The sequence below is a fragment of the Bos grunniens genome, chromosome 6, assembly GCF_055505025.1.
Source record: "Bos grunniens cultivar Pamir isolate PY7600 chromosome 6, Bosgru_T2T1.0, whole genome shotgun sequence".
NCBI lineage: Eukaryota > Metazoa > Chordata > Mammalia > Artiodactyla > Bovidae > Bos > Bos grunniens.
Window position 1 is genome coordinate 102,066,809 of NC_141170.1, and position 21,577 is coordinate 102,088,385.

A 21,577-nucleotide genomic window follows, 5' to 3' on the forward strand; every position below is an offset into this window, starting at 1 on the left:
ATTGGAGTGGATTGTCATTTCCTTCTTCAGGGCATCTTCCTGACCCAGGGATTGAACCAACGTTTCTTATATCACCTGCATTGGCAGGTGGGTTCTTTACCACTGAGCTACCCAAGGTTTCAGTTATCCATGGTCAACTAAGGTCTGAAAATATCAAAAGGAAAATTCTAGAAACAAACAGTTCTAAACTGGGTGCTGTTTTGAGTAGCATGCTAAAATCTGATGTCATCCTGCTCCATTGCACCTGGGACATCAATTATCCCTTTGTCCAGCATATCCTGCCAGCTAGTCACTTCGTAGCCAGGCTACATTATCAGATCGACTGTCTGAGCATCACAGTGCTTGTGCTCGAGTAATCCTTACTTTACTTAATATTCACTCAGCCATGCCCAACTCTTTGCAACCCCATGGACTGTAGCCTGCCAGGTTCCTCTGTCTATAGAATTTTCCAGTCAAGAATTCTGGAGTGGGTAGCCATCCCCTTCTCCAGATGATCTTCCTGATTCAGGGATTGATCCTCGGTTTCCCATATTGCAGGTAGATTCTTACTGTCTGAACCACCAGGGAAGCCCATTCTACTTAATAATGGCCACAAATGTGAGCAGTTCAGATAGTCTCTTATTGTATCTAATTTCTACATTAAACTTCATCATAGGCATGCACATATAGGAAAAAAACTGGTATACATAGTGCTTAGTACTCTCCTCCGTTTCAGGCATCCACTATGGGTCTTGGAACATACTCCTTGCAGATAAGAAGGCGGGGCTGCTGCCCAGAACATGCACCAGCAGCAAATGAAATGAGTGATATTGAACAAAACATGGTGTCAGTCTTAAGGCTATTCTCCTACCTCTGGAGTTGGTGTGGTTGGTGCATATGTGTAATAAAGACTAAAAATGGGCAGCACTGGTCACTGATAGCTCTTTAAAACACTGGATGGACTGGGTCTTTCCTCCTGACAGTGACACTTCACAGAAGCATCTCAGTGGCCGCTGGTGTTTCCTCTCCTGCAGGCAGTCATGGTGGGCAGGGGGGCAACCTTTTGTGAGGCTTCAGGGCTTGAGAAGCTTTGGCAGCTATTGGGTAGATAACCCTTGGTAGAGGAGGATTCTCTGAAGGCAGTGAAGTGCCCACGGGGACTTCCAGCTGGAACTATCCGGGAAAGAGTCAGGAAAATGGGGTTTCTGTTCTCCATTTCTATTTATTCTCTTTCTCTAGAGGCTTCCCTGATGGTTCAGCAGTAAAGAATCCGCCTGCAATGCAAGAGATGCAGGAGATGTGGGTTGATCCTTGGGTTGGAAAGAGTGCCTGGGGGAGGAAATGGTAACCCACTTCAGTATTCCTGCCTGGAAAAAAATCCCATGGATAGGGGAAGCTGGGCAGGCATGGAGTTGCAAAGAGTTGGGCATGACTAAGCAGGCAAGCAATTCAGCGTAGTTTAGTCTCCCACACTAGTCCCTAACGCAAGTGAAGTGAAGTCATTCAGTCGTTTCCGACTCTTTGCGACCCCGTGGACTGTAGCCTACCAGACTCCTCCATCCGTGGGATTCTTCAGGCAAGAATACTGGAGTGGTTGCCATTTCCTTCTCCAGGAGATCTTCCCAACACAGGGATCAAACCTGGGTCTCCCACATTGCACGCAGACGCTTTACCATCTGAGCCACCAGGGAAGCTCAATGCAAGTGAGGATGAACACAAACTCGGCTGAACACAGGAGGTAGAAAATGACCAACATATTTGACCTTGAAATTTCTAGAATGTATCATTTTACTGCACACAAACAAAAAGAATAAGACTCCTACCCCTAACTTTAAAGTGTCACTCATGCTCTAAATAAATTCTTTTCAGACACTTTAAAAAATGTAGCTACTAGAAAGTTCATATTTACATTTATGGCTTGTTTTTGGAGCTCGTTTTATGTTTCTATCAAACAGCATTGGTTCAAACTATAAAATTCTGTAATTATTATAAGGCATGATAAACAAATGCATTTAGAAGCAGAGGATGAGCACATCAGTATTCAAGCAAGTCAACGTACAGCGAGACTTCAGAATGGAGATGCCCACTGTGGTGTTAAAATCGATCACCAGACTCTGCCAAGTTCTGCCAAGACTCTGCCAAGGTGGAAAGCAGAGGGCAGATCTGAAGCAGAGGCTGCCGAAGGGCTGGGGGAGCCACAGTCAGGGTGGGGCTAGAGGCTGACTCTAGCAATCTCCTAACCCATCTCCTTGCCACCCACCCACCTCCAACAGTCTCCGAAAAACAAGGCAAGCTTATAAATTCCTTCCCTTCATTCTCGACAAGGCTGTTCCATCGCACTGAGTGAGGGTCCCAGCCAAGATCTGGCTTTGCTGTTTCTCTGACCTCCCTTTCTACCACTCCAGCCACACTGAACTCTTTGTTCTCAGATACTAAGCAGGAGCCACCAGGGTCTTTGCATTTGGGCTTCTCTCCTGTGGACCATCTTCCCTCTGATATCCAGGGATTGAGTCTCACCTTCCTATCCTTAGCACAACTGTTCCCTTATTACAGAGGCTGTCCAGAATTCTACCCTAATTACCACCACTCCCGATGTCCACCTATATCTGACTTTGCTTCCTCTACTGCACTAATTACCACCTAAGATAAATTTTTTTCTTTTCTGTTTCCCCTACTAGGATTGCCATATTTGGGAAATAAAAATATAAGAAACCCAGTTAAATGTTAACTTTGGATAAACAACAAAGAGAAGAATTTTTAATTAAATGTATCCTAAGTATCAAATAGACATAGCACATGAAAAATGATGGGCTGTTTGTTTATCTGAAATTCAAATTTGATCAGGCATTTTATATTTTACCTGGTGCCCCGATTGCCCACCCCCTCTCCACCACCAGAATATGAACTTGGTTTCTCTTGTTTACTCCTCTTTCCACATTGCCTTGGAACTATACCTTATGCATAATAATTGTTCAGTACATCTACATTGGAGGAATGAATGAATACAGGAGATGCAAATAATATACATTAAGTCGATATGGAAATGTGAAGCCTGTACAGGCCTGATGAGAGCTAGAGACAGCAAGTCTTCTCTGCTGGGAAATTGGAAAAGACCAACAACTCTGGTGCAAGAGACAGCTCTTTGTCTCAGCTTTGACAAAAGGCAACGGTGGGAAAAGAGACGGGGACCCAGGAAGAAGATGGGAGAGACACTGACCCAGCAGTTACACATCCACGTTCCGCAGGTCAGTCTAAAATAAAGTTGAAAAATAGAGGGACAGCCTGGGGTCAGTGAACGGCGGGAGGAGTCCCCTGAGAGGCAGGATGCTGAGAATGAGCAGAACGTCCATGGCTGCCAAGGGGAAGCACTGAGCCAGGACTCTGTCGGGGGAGAGTGGCTGCCTGGGGGACGGGAGGCTCCAACAGTTGTGCCTGTGAGTACGGGGACCCAGCCATTATAAACGTTTCCACCTATTCGGTTATCGCCCCTCTTCCATCTGCTCCTCCCCTCTCCCTGTGTGCCTCAGTGAAGGGGGAATAGCAGCTGGGACAATGCCAGATGTGTATTTATCATGTCATCTCAAGTTCCTCCAAGACCCTTCCAGAACCTACGTGTGTCATCATTTACCTTACAGACTCACTCTAACATCTGCATGTCCCTAAGCAGAAGCACTCACAAATAGGCAACATGTACATACGTGGTGGTGGTTTAGTTGCTCAGTCCTGTCTGACTCTTTGCAACCCCATGGACTGTAGCCCACCAAGCTCCTCTGTCCATGGGATTCTCCAGGCAAGAATACTGGAGTGGGTTGCCATTTCCTTCTCCAGGGGATCTTCCTGATCCAGGAATTGAACCCGGTCTCCTGCATTGCAGGCGGCTTCTTTACCAACTGAGCCACCAGGGAAGCACATTCTGTCAAATGTTTTTTATGCATAAATTGATATGATCATATGGTTTTTCTTTTTTAATCTGCTGATGTGGAAAATTGCATTGATTGATTCTCAAATACTAAACCAACCCTGAATTCCTGGTATAAATGCCATCTGGTCATGATAAGCTACTGTTTTTACATAAAATTGTTGTTAGGTATTCACAGGGGATTGATTCCAGGACTCCCAGGGATACGAAAATCCAGAGATACTCAAGTTCCACGTAGTCAGTCCTCTGTATCTGAGGGGTCCACATTGGCAGAGTTAACCAACTGCACATCAAAAACTATTATTAGATTTGATTTACTAACATTTTGCTTAGAAATTTTGCATTTATGATCATGAGAAGCTCAGTGCTTCTCATCAAATTTTGCATTATGATCATAGTATTTTTGAGGGGAGGGGCGGGTAATGTCTTGTCTACTTTTGAAATAATAACACTGCTGACCTCACATAGAAATGCTGACAAAAAAAAATTTTGCCTATAAGATGATTATCACTAGTTGAGTTTATGCTAGGTTGTTTTATTCTTGTCTGACTCTTTGCAACCCTATGAACTGTAGCCCTCCAGGCTCCTCTGTCCATAGGATTCTCCAGGCATGAATACTGGACTGGGTTGCCATGTCTTCCTCCAAGGGATTTTCCCGACCCGGGGATTGAACCCACATCTCTTATGTGTCCTGCATTGGCAGGTGGGTTCTTTTCCACTAGCACCACCTATTAATTTCAGACAAAGTAGATTTCAAAGCAAAGAACATTACCAGGAATATGGAAGATCATTTCAATGGGGTCAATTCATCAAGAGGGCATAGAAATCCTAAATTTTGATGTACCTAATAATACAGCTTCAAAATATGTAAACAAAAACTGATAGAACTGCAAAGAGAAACAGACAAATCCATGATTATGGTTGGAGTTTTCAATACCCCTCACTCAGTAATTAATAGAGCAAGTTAAATATAAAATCAATAGGACTTAGACAACTTGAACAATATTATCATTGATAATATGGGGGATCTTATTTCTTATTATCTTATATGGGGGATCCTATTTCTCTGACCATGGATCAAACCCATGCCCCCTGCAGAGGAAGCACAGAATCTTAACCACTGGACTTCCGGGGAAGTCCCGGGGCAATGTTTTAGTCGAAAGCAGCCAAGCGAGCCATTCTTGATAGATGAAGAAACACACTCAGAGAGGGAAAGTACCTTTTTCAGAAACAAAATGCTGCAAAGAGGCAGATGTGAGATTAGAACCCAGGTCTTCCAATTCCCTTCTATTTGAATTTGTGTTCTAAGGAATTTGTGTTCCTTCTATTTGAATAACTTGTCTAAAGAACTCATTCGTATTTATTGGGTTTCTTTTGTCTTTCATTTTTGCATAAAATAAGAAAGCGGCTTATTAGGAAGCCTCCAATCTAATTTAAGTTTTCTACTTCTGGTCCTGGGACACAGAGCAAATTGCCTGAGCTTCCATGGGGTTTAGCTTTTATTCTATGCAGTGTTCAGGGGCAGATTAGGTGCTTACCCTCTCTCAGGTTTAAAGGATTAAGATTTAGTTGTTCTTTTATTAGTAGCAGTTGTTGTTTTGTTGGACTAAAGATGTCAGTGGTGGCTCCGTGTTCCTCCGACATCTGATTAAACTTGCTTCAAGTCCCAATTTCACCCAGTATGGAAGCCCAGGACCTGCTCTGGGGTCCTGTGCTCAAGTTCTTGCATCTGTATGTCTTCTCTGTTTTGCTGCAGACCAGTGATTCTTCACCAGCTGCCCAGGAAATTCACTCTTCTCAGGCCTTTTGTGAGCTCAGGGTTGAACACCTGGTGCTCCTGAAAGGTGTGTCATCACAGAGCACTCAGACTGCTAATCTCACCGCCTTCCCCTCTCTTCCGCTCCCACCTCACCTTCCTGCTTCCTTCTTCCCACTTTCCTCAGCCACACTGGGAATTCAGCTTCACGCCCTCTGCTGCTGTTGCTGCTAAGTCGCTTCAGTTGTGTCCAACTCTGTGCGACCCCATAGACAGCAGCCCACCAGGTTCCCCCGTCCCTGGGATTCTCCAGGCAAGAACACTGGAGTGGGTTGCCATTTCCTTCTCCAATGCATGAAAGTGAAAAGTGAAAGTGAAGTCGCTCAGTCATGTCTGACTCTTGGCAACCCCATGGACTGCAGCCCACCAGGCTCCTCTGTCTGTGGGATTTTCCAGGCAAGAGTACTAATGTGGAGCAATTCAGTAGTTTGTAGCTCCTACTTGCATACTCAGCGCCTAATGCTTCTTTTGTTTGTTTCCTGGAGGCAGAGGCTTTGTTACTCATGGAAGAGAAACAGAAAACTCTGACCAGTTGGGTTTGGTCGTACATCAGAGAACTGACATCCCTGTAGGGGAGTGCTGTCTTATTTATCCAATCAGCAAACTCCCTCCCTAAAATGAAAATCTCTTTGTCCTCCTTGGTAATATGAATAACAGTAGAAAAGTAGATGGTTCTATCAGTCAGAAACAATGAAAATATCTTATTTCAGATAATCTACTGAAATGGGTTTAACTGCTTAACATAATACTTAAGCTAAACCTAATAACCAAACATTCATTATACTTTTAAAAAAGTACAAATATCTAAAAATGTAAATAAGAAAACTTGATAGTTGTCTTATTGTCAATAATACTACAGTAAGAAGGCAGTGGCACCCCACTCCAGTACTTTTGCCTAGAAAATCCCATGGACGGAGGAGCCTGGTGGGCTGCAGTCCATGGGGTCGCTAGAATCAAGACATGACTGAGCGACTTCACTTTCACTTTTCACTTTCATGCATTGGAGAAGGAAATGGCAACCCACTCCAGTGTTCTTGCCTGGAGAATCCCAGGGACAGGGAAGCCTGGTGGGCTGCACAGAGGTGTCCACACACGACTCCCAAGGCCCTTCCTGAAGAGTAAGAGAACTGGAAGAGATCCGGGAGGGAGACATTAGCAGGGGTCGCACAGGGTCTATGGGGTCGCACAGAGTCGGACACGACTGAAGCGACTTAGCAGCAGCAGCAAGGACTATTTCAGAAGTAAGTTTGTGGTTAACACTTTTTAATCGAGTTTTTGTACTGCTAATGCAGACAGAAATGTACAAAATATAATTTGAACAAAGAAATTCAAATGCAAAGATACAGCTAAGAATTTAGGGGTCACAGAAAACAGTTAAATTGAGTTTATTTGGGTGAAATTTACACAAATGAGAAGAATGATCTGCCTTGAGCACACCCCTAAAAGGTCTAGGGAGAAGTACACACAGATGACGCCCCCCATCCCAATCCCGCCTGCTAATGTCTCCCTTCCGTCTCTTCCAGTTCTCTTATTCTTCAGGAAGGGCCTTGGGAGTCGCGTGTGGACACCACAGCCTGCAAGCTCTGCCCACAGCTCCCTACCCTTAGCTGCTCCAGGCCACTCACAAGTAAATGGGTGCACATGCCAGCTGGTGGTTCACCCTTGGGAAAATGGATCTGAGGAAGAGGCCACTACAGACGATGGAAGCAGACTCAGCACAGCTAGGGCAGGAATTCTTGGGTCCTGGGTACCTGGGCTGTGATCTCCAAGTGGGGAGCTGAGCTCTGAGATGGCTTATCTCCTAGGCCCTGTGGACTCCTCACTCTGGGGTGGGGGACACACCATTAGAGGGACAAAGAGGAGCAGAGGAGCACTGCCTGGGTCTAAGGAAAACACTGTCTAGTATTCCCTCTTAAATAACTTATAAAAGGTGTGAAAGTTGCCAAAACCCAGCCAGGGAGCATGATGTCACAGTGTGGGGTGGGCTTCTCTTTTCTGTGATCAGAGAAATTATTCTCTGTGAGCACTCTTATGGAGAAAAACAGATTAAGAACAAAGGCTTATGTTTCAGGAAGACAAAATATCAAAATGGATGAAGGGGGTACGTGATGCAGAGGAGTTTGTTAGGACTGGGATAAGTCAGAAACAACACACTTGCTCAGCTCCAGTGTCTTACACGAATCTCTCCTAAATTAGATAATTAGTGTTTACTGCAACTTTCCACATGACTGGGGTTGCTAGAAAAGGAACCACAGTGGTAATAGCTAATTAGCATCTGGCATTCCCCTTGCTGGGAAATGAGGAGAAGGAGGGGACCTATGTGTATCCAATAACAAGGAAACTCAAAAGCGGTGTTGGATGTTTGGGGAAAGACACTCACTCTGGATGTAGATAGGAAAGAATGAAGCCCCAGGCATGATCAGCAGCTACCTTAGAACCAGGAGAGAGGGAATTAGGCTGACAGCAGCAACATGAAAGACAGACGATGAAATGGAAGAAATGGGTTCTTAGTGACGAAGCTTAGGTGTCAAGGCTGCAGGCTGTGTTAGTGCTGGATTTCCACGTTGTGAACCGAACGTCGCTCAGTCGTGTCCGACTCTTTGCGACCCCATGGACTATACAGTCCATAGAATTCTCCAGGCCAGAATACTGGAGTGGGTAGCCTTTTCCTTCTCCAGGGGATCTTCCTGACCCAGGAATTGAACCGGGGTCTCCTGTATTTCAGGCGGATTCGTTACCAACTGAGCTATGAGGGAAGCCCTGGAATTCCATGTTACAGACCAATAAATACCTTTATTTAAAAAATTGGCTCTGTTAAGTATTCTATGACTTGCAATATAACATGGCTTTGATAATATACCCACTTTTAAAGTTCAAAATCCCAGCTAATTTCTTTTTTCCTAAGTACAATTCCTAATAGTAAGTCGATGTATTACTCTTTTCACTTGGGAAAAGATGTGCCAAATTATTCATGGAAATGGTAAATGGTTATGTCTAATGGGAAAAATTGGACATAGTTTTCAAAAAAGATCAGTGAAGAATAGTAGAAAGAGACAATGGCTCTTACAAATATTCATTTACATACTCTGGAGGTTTCTGAGTCATGGAGTTCCTAATGCTCCCAAATCAAAGTGGAAAATAGTGTTTCCTTATTTAATGGTGTTTTAAATTAAACAGTTACATTCATTACTTCCTTTATTTTGTCCAATTAAACTTTGCAGTAAACATGACAATTCTCATTTGACAAATGAGGAAACTAAATTCAGAGAAGGAAAGTAACTTGTCTTAGACCATACAAATATTGAACGACAGACCTGGGATTCCCTGAATTTAAAATCCATATTCTTGACAGTTGTAGCAGACTGACTAACTTTGAAGTTGAAATCTACTACAAACACCTTGGTGACCATAGGCAAAATATCCTTTCTGTGCCTTGGTTTCCTCATTAATGCAGTGGAGATAATAATAGTATCCACTTCACAGCATTGCTGTGAGGAATAAGTGGGGTAAACTTAGGAAGCGCTTGACAGTCGATGCTGAATATATGTTAGTAAATATTACACACTGCTCTCTTCTATTGTCTGTGTTAGGCAGAGAAGACACAGCCGGTCGAGAAGGAAATTTGATCTCTCCTAAATTAACCCCACTGATGCTGTTTCATGGTTCCTCTGTGGCTCAGATGGCAGAGAATCTGCCTGCAATGTGGGAGACCCAGATTCGAGCCCTAGGTTAGGAAGATTGCCTGGAGAAAGGAAAAGCAACCCCCTCTAGTATTCTTGTCTGGAGAATCCCATGGACAGAGAAGCCTGGTGGTTGCAGAGTCAGACACAGCTGAGCCACTAACACACACATATACACATGCTGTTTCACAGTTGGATAATGGTTCCTATCCCCTTGGCAATGTCACCTGGTATGGAACAGGCGTGGGTGCATGTGTTTGTGTGTGTGCGCGTGTGTGCTCAGTCATGTCTGACTCTTTGCAACCCTATGGACTATAGCCCACCAGGCTCCTCTGTCCATGGGATTCTCCAGGCAAGAATAGTGGAGTGGGTTGCCACTTCCTCCTTCAGGGATCTTCCCCATCACATCTCAATGTCTCCTGCACTGGCAGGCAGATTTTTTACCACTGAGCCACCTGGGAACTGGGTAAAGCCACTATAATTGTCAAAATAAGTTATTTCATTGAAGCCTTATTTTTAATGCAAATCTCAAAATCAAGAGTGTCATTCAGAGATCAGATCTAATGATAAAAGAACAGGCTTTGTGATTTATATCAACTAACTATTTTAGTGGTAAGAAATTTGCAAAAAAAAAAAAAAAGAGTAGTCTAGGTCCTATAGTGGTTTATAATATGGTGTTTTAGAAACAAAATTCTAAGACCAAGGTTGTCTAACTTGATCTGGAAGTACTGCAGTGTGGTGGTATTTTCCCTTCCCTTTGCCAACTGCTGTTCACTATTTAAGCTGCACCTAAAGTCGAAAGGAGATCCAACCAGTCCATTCTGAAGATCAGCCCTGGGTGTTCTTTGGAAGGAATGATGCTAAAGCTGAAACTCCAGTACTTTGGCCACCTCATGCGAAGAGTTGACTCATTGGAAAAGACTCTGATGCTGGGAAGGATTGGGGGCAGGAGGAAAAGGGGACGACAGAGGATGAGATGGCTGGATGGCATCACTGACTCGATCGACGTGAGTCTGAGTGAACTCTGGGAGATGGTGATGGATAGGGAGGCCTGGCGTGCTGCAGTTCATGGGGTTGCAAAGAGTCGGACGCAACTGAGCGACTGAACTGACTGACTGACTGAAAGTCACCTATTCAGGGAAGCATTCCTTGCCTTTTTGCACCAGGACAGGCTGCCCTGTGCTTCTCTGCTGTAGTGCTTGCTTAACAGTATTGCCATTTAACAGATTTTTAGTGTACCTATTCATATCATGTCTCTATCCCTCTATTGGCTGAAATTCCATGAGGGCAGAGACCACTTTAATGTCAGTGCTCAGATGTGCCTTGCACTTACTAGTAAGGACTGAAAAAAGATTTGTTGAATGAAAGATTGAAGAAACTGGCAAATAATCAACGAATACATTTAACGTAAGATGTATCCCCCCCAAATCATTAGGTTATATATGTAGTTTAATTTGATTTAGTAAATAATATTTTGGTGATCCTATCTATAAAATATAGTGCCTTTTCAATTAAAATGGAATATAAGTGGACTTGAAGTCATAATTCAGTCAAAGATATTTGCCTTCTTGTTGCTTTGTTTTGCAACATCCTGTGATCAGGTTTCTTTGCTCTCATACCCAGTCCTATTGGATTTCCCCACCAATCCCATTTCCTCAATTATTTATTCTTACCTCTCCCAGTATCTTCATTTAGTAGGATGGTAACGAGTATTAAAATTTATAGCAACATGCCTAAATGAAGTCAAGGGAAAGTGTATTTTTTTTTTAAATTACCATCATTTTTTAAATTTCAAGTCAGGAAGCATTACATTACTTCTGTCAACCAACTTTTTATTCCCTTCTACAGGAACTTAAATTTAATTATATAAAGGACAGAAATATCTTTTGTTTCTCTCAATAGGTAAAATTAAGTGAAAAGTTTCTTTAAGAGTAAGCTTATATATAAAATTGCCTCTGAGTATATGCATAGAACTCAGAGGTGATGTGATTTTACTATATGAAATATCTGTAGATGAATGGCCAACAGGCAGATGAAAAGATGCTCAACATCACTAACCATCAGGGAAACACAAATCAGAACCACAGGAGATATCTCACGTGCCTGTCAGAACAGCTATCGTCAAAAAGACACAAAGTAACAATCGCTGGTGAGGATGTGGAGAAAAGGGAATCTTGTGCTCTGTTGGTGAGACTGTAAATTGGTACAGCCACTATGGAGAACAGGATGGAGGATCCTCAAAAATTTTAAAATAGAACTACCCCATGATCTAGGAATTCCACTTCAGGGAATATATCCAAAGGAAATGAACACGCTAACTTAAAAAGACACCTACATCCCATGTTCACAGCAAAATTATGTACAGTAGCCAAAACATGGAGACAGCCCTAGGGTCCATCGACGATGAGTGGGTAAAGAAGTGACGGTGTATGCATAATGCAATACTATTTAGCCATAATAAACGAGGAAATCCTGCCATTTGTGACAACATGGATGAACCCTGAGGGCATTATGCTAAGTAAAATAAGTCAGACAGAGAAAGATTAAAATATTTATGATCTCACTGTTATGTGGAATCTAAAAAAAAAAAACAACAACAAAAAAACCAAACTCATAGAAAGAGATAAGATCTGTAGTTCTCAGAGGTCGGGGTTGGAGGTTTTGGGGAAGGAAGAATTGAAGGAAGGTGACCCACCTGGGAAAGGTGACCTTCACCAAAGGTACAAACTTCCAATTTATAAGACACTGGAGATGTAAGGCACAAGACGATGCCTATAGTTACCACTGCTGTAAGATGTATATGAAAGTTGTTAAGAGAGTAATCCTGAGTGCTCACTATAAGGAGAAACATTTTTTTTCCATTTCTTTTTATTGTATCTACATGAGATGATGGATGTTAGCTAAATTTATTGTGGTAATCATTTCATTATATATGGAAGTCAAACCTTTATGCTGTATACATTATCTCAATAAAACTAGAAAAAAGAGAAATATCCTACAATAGGAAAGCAATGATGCTGCTTCAAGAAGAAAGAAAGCATCCTATTTTCATAGTTATCAGAGAAAACACAATCATGTATTATTAGAACTATGATGTACACAGTTACCAACTTTCAAAGATAGAAAAATTAATAAAAATAATTTAATTCTCTACTTTAACCAGCAAAGTAGTAAACTGCTGTAACACACTTTCCCCAAGCTATTAATTAATCTCAAATAAAAAATCAGTCACTTTATTTACACTATATATCTTTTCTTAAAGTGTAAAATTGGAAAGTTATAAATACATTTGGTAATAGATCACTGGGTAAATTTAAGCTAACTAGACAGGAAATAAACAGAACTATAATATATTCAAATCCTTCAGGAATTTAACTCAGACATTTTAATGATAAAGTCAAGGTTGCAAAAGAGAAGAGTTTTATTTAGTGGTTGCAGAAAATGAATCAGGAATAAAAAAGTATTGAGTTCATTGTATACAGCTTACTGTATAGACTTGAATAAACAGCTTGACCTTTGAAAGTCTGAGGGCTTCCATTTATCTGCTCTCTAGATATGCTTACAATAAAAATGCCATTAGAAGTATGCTGTGAGGATTAATGTCAGTGAAAAACTGTGAGACTCATGGATAAGAGATGAAAAGGAACTCTAAATACCATAGCCATAAACTAATTAAATTTTAATGTTACTTAAAAAAATCACATAGTTATCTGGGATAGATTCATGGATGATACATTAATATCAATATTTTATTTATATTGTATTTGAAGTTTTAGATATAATAAACCCTAGCAAGCATTTGAAAAATACATGAAACAAGATCATCCGATACTTATCTTTTGCTTTGGAAACAATCCGTATGATTCTGGGTCCTCAGAAAAATTCTAGCCTGCTTAGACAAAATAATTTGTTCTTAATCCTGAAACTCTAATGTTAATTTTATGGTAACAGAGATAAGGATGTGAACTAAGGGTTGCACAAAGCAGACCTGTAATGTCCCCTAATTATCCCTAGCCCTCTTCTCCTATGGCATTTGCACAGTGCTGGGCACCGCTTGCTATTCAAATACATTGTTATTATGATGATTTATTCCTAATGCAAAAATGTGGAAACAGTAGAAAAAATCAGGGTTCTAATAACATGTTAAGAGTGGAGATGTTTAAAGTTCTGAGATATACATATATATATGTATATACATACAAAAAATTACAGCCAGCCATTTATTGTGTTGAGCATTATTTAGTCTAAAAATATTTTTATCACAAAATTATTTTGAAGCCCACTTTCCAGTATATCTGAGAAGCAGAGTTTAATTGACAAACATTCAGTTATATGGGCTTCCCAGGTGGCACAGTGGTAAAGAATCTGTCTGCCAATGCTGGAGATGCAAGAGATGCAGGTTCAATCCCTGGGTCTGGAAGATCCCCTGGAGTAGGAAATGGCAACCCACTACAGTATTCTTGCCTGGAAAACTCATGGGCTGAGAGCCTGGTTGGGTTATAGTCTATGGGGTCACATAGAGTTGAGTACGATTGAGCATGTACACATGCAGAGATACATATGTGTGTGAGAGAGAGGGGGGCGGGGAATGAATCAAATAGCATAAATAAAATGTTTATAATATCTTTGAACCAACAAGATCTATTTGTGAGAATTACAAAAGTTTCTGTGCTAAATAAATTAGCCAGAGGCAAAGAAGGCAACATTTATTTCTTTTTAGGTAAGACCTAGCATTAAGTTTTCCCTAATTGCTTTGGCTATTGGAAACAAGTTCAAATTATGGAAACAACTGCTTTTAGAATTGGGAACAGAGAATGGAAAAGAGACACCTGTGACTTTTTGTGGATGCACAGTATCTCTAAGAGGCTTAGATATAAATTAGAACAGCCCCTTCCCTCACTCTACAATGAAGCCACCTTGAGCCCATACAGGAAGAAGTTTCAAAGGCTGCACATGAGCTGTAAGAGCACAGAGTGTCTGACCCCAGACAGTGCTTCTCCAAGACCCCACACGGGTGAGTGAGGTTTCAAAGAGGTGTGAGAAATGTCTTTCTCTTTTCTAAGGTACTTGTATTCCTACTATTGGGAATGGGGTGCATTGTGACTGGAGACATAGCAGGTAGCGCAGAAATATTTTACCTGTGAGTTTACACCTTCATTTTCTTCCTGGCTTCTCGTCCTGTTAGAGGGTAAGCCTAGGGCTCATTTGTTGCAATTCTTGAAGTGTTATACTATTAGTACTACAGATAGTTGACAATATTTATTGAGTACCTATTACATTATGTTCACTTTAGACATATTATCTCATTAATATTGCAAAGTCTATATTAATATTTTATACTGGAGCCTTAGAAACATTAAGTAACTCACACAGAGGAGGACAAAGACTTGAAGCTTCCTCTCGCAGACTGCAGAGACCACACACTACACTGTCTCCCGCTTTTTACAGAAGAGTGTTTAGTAGCCCTTGATAGATTATAAGGCTGCTGCTGCTGCTGCTAGAAGGGGCTAGATTGGAGTTTAATGCCATGTTACTGCTTCTGTAAGTCTGTTTTCCTAATGCAATCTGAAGAATTGGAGGACCATTACAAAAATAAGAAATATTCAGATTAACAATCAAGTTGACCAAAACTGAAAGGAAAGTAATGTAAAAAAAAAAAAATCACCATCAAGTTACTGGCCAAAGTCAATCACCTCAATCTGAATGGATGGAAAATATTTTAGTGGAAGACAAGTAAAATATTTGCTTAATACAGTCATTTTCTTTCTCTCTTATAATAGAGAAGTTTCTAAAAATTTTCTAGTTATTTGCCATGTTTCTGATAGCTTAGAAATAACATCCTTCCTTAACCAGTACTTGAAAATGATCTAAGCATCAAAAGTTCCTCTCTGGAAAAAAATGAAATTGTATCATGCAAAGAAGATATTTTCTCTAGACAGTTTAAGAACATCAAGGTGCTTAAAAAATTATTAATGTGATTCTAGGCTCTCTTTCTAGAGAAATAAATTTTAGAGAACCAAGGCAAAGTTCATAGCTCTAAGTGTAAATTATCGATATTACTCTATTTTCAACTTTGTTTTTACTGTCTAAATGACCTGCTACTTCAGTGATGTGGACTTCGGTTTTTTTGTACTTTATTGTCCTAAGATGATATAGCAAATATTATAGGTGTTAGATAATGGCTATCATTAAAAGAAATTCTATAAACAAAGTTTTAATTAAGTTATATGAATTAAAAACAAATCTTGAATTACATTTTGCTGATATCTTCATAAAAGTATGAAATCATTTAGCTTCCCTAGATTTTACAGAAAACCCTTAAAAATGCCACAAAGATGTATAACAAGACATAAAGCTGCAAATATTAACTATTTCCTTGAAATATAATTTAAACTTGGTGACTAGGACAAGAAAATGTCACATTCCTTTCTCTTGCTAAGGAAATTGCATACTTCCTTTGAAAAAAGAAAGAACACATAGTCTTCATAAGCATATATGTGACAGTTTTAAACTTGCGGACTTGTTTTGTTTCAGGGTAAAGTTTTCTATAAATTTTCATGATTATCTCAAAGATGAAACAAAGAAGTAAAAGCAAAACATTAACCTTACGTGTACAAATATTATAAACAACATTTACATTATATTTTGTCCTTTCTAAATATTATCCTCTTATGTAATTTTCAAATTCATCATAGAATGAATATGCTTTCAAATTTTTATTTATGTTTCCCTCCATGATCTACAATATTCTAAATGGAATAGTAATCCTCTGTCTTTATCAGGATCTGGGAAGCAAACAGGTATGCATTTTACTGAGTGGAGAACGGCAGTGACACGGGCATTGAACTACTGATTAGTGCCCAGTGTTTGATTTATGGACCACAGGCTGCCGTAAGATTTGGTTAAGAACACTAATTTTACTTGGGAATCAAGGAATTCTGGAAATAGAGAGTCTCTTACAACAGAGGTCAATCAAATATCCAGGATTTCACTAAAATGAGCTGAAAAAAAAGTTTAATAGCAATATCAGACATGGATATAAGGGCTTTATGCCTATTTCCTCATTTAATCCTCACAGTAACCTTATGAGGTAGGAACTGCTAGTCTCCTTTTTAAAGATGAAGAAATTGAGGCCAGAGAATTCAAGGACTTTGTCAAAATTTACATTCTCTGAGCTGCAGATCCATGTTCTTAGTCACTCCGTAGGTTTTAAATTGCCATTGTCTATGTCTCATTGGAGAAAAAAGATGGATGAGCTAGAAGAGGTCAAGAGGAGGTCTATTCTGTCTATAAGGGCTGGGCCCTTTATGATTTCAATTCAGAATGCCTGGATTTCAAGTCCTCTGGGAACACAAGCTGGGTCACAGGATCTCAAAGGGCCAGTCCAGAAGCTCTGAGGGAGGCAGGAAAGTCCCTGGCTCAGCTCCCCAGCCCCTGGCAGACTGGCCTGCAGTGACTTTGGTAACTGTTTTGTCCCACTGGCAAATATGTTGCAGGAAAAAATGCACACAGGCACACAGATATGTCTTTGTAGAGCTGTGGGTTGTTTTTTTTTTTTAACTTTTTTCCCCCTTCATTATTAATAGTACAATAAAAGCATGCTATCAGAGTTTAGCAAATCTATTTAATTCTTAATTTTGCTTAGCTGTAAAAAAAGCTTCTGAATTCACGATTCCAATAGCATCTCTCTGTAGGAATAACTTTTGTTAATGCAAGAAATAATACATATTAGTCTGCAATAACAAGAATAAACCAGAGTGCACTTTATCACAATCAATGTTAAATACCATATTTTTCCTACTCCAAATATATTTATGAGAAAGATACCACTGTATCTCATATATATCAAATAAAATGAAAAATTGTCTAAGAGTTTTTGGCTATTCAATGCATTTGTTTAAAAATTAAACTAATTTGATCATTTGCAACACAATTTTTCTATATTTCAAAAGTATATATAATATTTTTATATGCATATAAACTTATTACCAACATTACTGATTAGAACAACTTTGTGATTTTAATCCTCCTCAAATGACCAAAAGTAGTATATTCTATGGAACTCACCTTTTGTCCATTCATCCCTGGAATTCCAGGCACTCCAACAGAACCCTAAGGAGACATATGATTAAAATGAGTTGATATCATAAGCATATCATATTAATTATGTCAGCTATCACTTTATCTTACCAAAACATATCCAAGAGGGTATGTTTTACAGATCTTATCCACTGTGTTCTAACACACAATATGAACGTGAGTTTGAGTGAATTCCGGGAGATGGTGATGGACAGGGAGGCCTGGTGTGCTGCGATTCATGGGGTCGCAAAGAGTCGGACACGACTGAGTGACTGAACTAACACACAATAATGTAAACAGAATCATCAAGCTTTTCTAGAAGCCATGAAGTTAAATCTCACCATGTTTGTAAATATCTACTTAACCCTAATATGATTTTAAAGCATTTCACATCATAAATTGAGATCCAAAGCTATCAGACGGAGAAGGCAATGGCACCCCACTCCAGTACTCTTGCCTGGAAAATCCCATGGACGGAGGGGCCTGGTGGGCTGCAGTCCATGGGGTTGCTAGGAGTCGGACACGACTGAGCTTTTGACTTCACTTTCACTTTTCACTTTCATGCATTGGAGATGGAAATGGCAACCCACTCCAGTGTTCTTGCCTGGAGAATCCCAGGGACGGGGGAGCCTGGTGGGCTGCTGTCTATGGGGTCGCACAGAGTCGGACACGACAAGCGACTTAGCAGCAGCAGCAGCAAAGCTATCAGAAGGCCTCATGGCTCCAAATTTGGGTGCTTTTGAGAATTAAATAGGCTTAGTTTCATCTCAAAAAAGCTTAGCTGTTCCAGTAACTCTTGAATTTCATGAAATTAAATACCATAAAATAAAAGGTAATGAAAACAACAACCACTATAAGGGACCCATGTTGTAAAGTGAAATTTGTTGTATTGAAGCATTTCCCCGAGACTCAGGGAGTATGTTTAAACCATGTGAGGGTGAATATATCTTCCAAAGTAGACTAGACAGGATGTCGCAAATGGTGAGCATAGACTAGGAACAATACTAGTCCTATACACTGAATATTATAATATTATGTTGTCCGTGTGTATGCACAAGCACTTGGATGTGTGCACACATGAGCACTGGGGTGATTAGAATAGAAATGAAAAGTAGTTACTACCTGAGAAAATCTTACATTTAACTAGATACAGAAACATTAACAAATGTTTTCAAATAGTGATGTCATTTTCCTCCACACATCTTCCTTTGAGGCTCTGGAGAAATCATTTTTTAAATAGAAGGTGCTTATTTTTTGTTTAGCACTATAAAACAGATTTTTCTTAGTAGGTGTGTGATATTAAATTTTTTTTAAGAATAATGGAAAAGATTAAAATAGTAATTAGAAATCCAAAACTTCTCTAAAAAATAAAGTCTATTAAAAATACAGTCATTTCATGCAAAAAAAAAATTGAGATGGCAAGCTCCTTAGTGCTTTCTTGGTGATTATATTGAGTGGGTCATTAAAGGACTTCCCAAAGCCTGAGGCAGTAATTTTATCCTGGTAGCATGTGGATTAGGGTAGCTTTACAATTTCACACCATACTTAATAGAGACATTATTGCAAAGGACAAAGTGTTCCTGTACACAAGTTGTCTCACTACACACTGGCTTTTACTTGGTTCGTGGGATCATGTTTCAACAGATGCCACATGCCCAAGCTTGGGGGATAAACGTCTCTATCTTTGATGGATTCCAAAGATAAAGAATAATCACTTTTCCACCTGTTGTAATACAATTATTATTATTATTATTTTGGTTATCTGCAGGTTAAATATCCTTTTATGTCCTCCTTGTAGGGTGGGAGGTGGATGGGGAGTGGGGGTTTAGTGATGTTTTGTTCACAAAGGGCCATCTACCTGCTATTGATGCATTTACTACTGTAGAATTGATTTAATTTTAGAAGTGTTAGACTCTCTTCTCCAGAATGTAAAGGGTCAAGTCTGATGGCTCTGGATAATGTTGAAATAACAATCGGGAAGCCATTTTTTGGGTTGCTTCAGCAAAGGGAGATACTAGTGGGCCACTTGAATATAGCCACCAAGCAACAAATACATTCTTTGTTCTAGTCTGTTTAATGGTCCTTTGACAATCATATATTTGTGCAAGACCATGCATTTAATTTGCTATGTCTTATGACCCTTCAGATTTCTAAGTTTTGTCACAATATTTTACTAGTATTGGAATTAAAAAACTCAATAACCTACACATTTGGCAGACAGCTTAATAAAAGTCTGCTCTGGATTTATTGGACTTTCTATAATGGAGTCAATTAGAAATCTAATGGCTCACATTATATGATTGTATTTTTAGAAAGCAGAACGCACAAACCAGACTGCTTTGGTATGGCTCACAGTAGCTAATTCCATTCCCTTCTCAGGCCAGTCATTAGGCGATGGGGATATAATTACTTTCACAGTATTGTTTATACTCTACCTTTTGTCCTGGAGGTCCCAGAGGACCCTAAAAAAGAAAAATAATTCAATTAACAAAATATTGTAACCATTTTAAACTTAAATGACCGATTAAAGTTGTCCTATTCTGTAAGGTTCTCTTTGCTGAAATATGCTGATGTTGTGTACATCAAGGAAAACAAGAATTTTCGGTTGGAAGCACACAATGGGTCTTTTCTTCTCTCTTGTTCTCTTTTTTTTTCTTTTCTTTTTTTTTTCATTTTTCTTTTTTTTAAATTTTATTTTCTCTCTCTTGTTTTCTTTTGAAGAACGTTATACAGTAGGATCCCGATTTTTGCTTTTAAAAAAAGAATCACAATATTGTAAATCAACTATAAATTAATCAAAAAAATAACCTTTGCCCTTCCAGCGCATCTGTTTCTTCAAACACCTGCAAATCTATCACTTCAGTCGCATTTAAAAGGCTGGAGATGTTGCTTCTAGAAACACTTAAAATGCAATGCAGTTCCCAGCCCACTGACTTGTTCTATGACTTCTGCATCTGCAAAACTTCAGGAAGCAGATTTGCAAAGGAAATCATTGAATGGCATTATGAAGAAACATGTTTTGTTCTATTCTTCCTCTTATGAAATGTGGCCCATCGACCTGCACAAAAACTTGTTTCCAAACTAGGGGATGCCAAAGCCAATTGTGGCAACTAGTGTGCACCAAAAAAGGGAACAGAAGATGCTGTCAGCTGTTGCATAGACTATGACACTGGGGTGGAGGGACGGGGGAGAAGAAATATAATATTTAGGAAGATGAATGGGAATATTTACATTTAAAATGGAAATGTGGCAGTTCTGAGATTTAGAGTTCTTTGACCGCCAAGTCAATGTTGGGGATCTGTGGGCTTTATTTAGAGCAAGGCATTCTTTGAGATGGTAGAAAAGAGCACAAATAGAGCTATAATTCTGACTACTGAGGTCTATTTTTAAATAAAAATATTAAGCACGTTTTTCCCAATTCTTTCAAAAATGCTTTTAACTTCAGTGTATTTTACACTTAATGGCTAACTTATTTTCAATGTGTGACATTTCAGATAATCAGCATCTTACATTGGACTCTAACATAAAATAAAGTAAGAGAATGGTAATTAGAGGAAGAATTGGTCATGCATAATTTTTTAATTAAAAATACACTGTTTAAGAACATTCAGAGAATCTGTTCCTTGTAAATTATTTTGCAATCATCAGGAAGACTAACAATTTCCTCATATAATCAGCGTTAGGTTTTTGAAAGTGCACTGTGCAATATCACCTTTATATATTCCTTTTTTTAAAAAAATGTAGGATGTAGCTTTATTGACTCAGTGACAATAGGGGTAAGGAGATAGAATGTTCAGACATATGAAAAAATACTGGCCTACAAGCCTAGGAACTGAAAGAAAGTGAATTTTTTTTCTTTTTCCTTTTTATTACAAAAAGTTAAAAGCATGATAAAGGGTAGGAAGAGTAATATAATCTACACTTATGTATTTATCATTTATATGTTACACTTACATGTAACCATTAATGTTTTGCCATATATATTCCTTTTTGATTTACTCAACCAACCATTTTCTTAATGAACTTGTTATCTCATATATCTGCATGGTCTGACTGTCTCTTCACTTATCTTACTCCTTCAATTTAAAAATCTCTGTTTTAGAT

General features: G+C 39.4%; 1 protein-coding gene across 1 annotated transcript in view; it reads right to left on the reverse strand.

The window, feature by feature from the left end:
• Window positions 1–21,577, reverse strand: part of COL25A1 (collagen type XXV alpha 1 chain) — a 503,765-nt gene that overhangs the window by 92,097 nt on the left and 390,091 nt on the right. The window contains exons 11-12 of the mRNA XM_086407020.1: window positions 19,909–19,935; window positions 17,462–17,506 (exon numbers count right to left, since the gene is read on the reverse strand). Coding sequence (XP_086263146.1) covers window positions 17,462–17,506; window positions 19,909–19,935 — 72 coding nt within the window. The remainder of the gene's footprint in view (window positions 1–17,461; window positions 17,507–19,908; window positions 19,936–21,577) is intronic.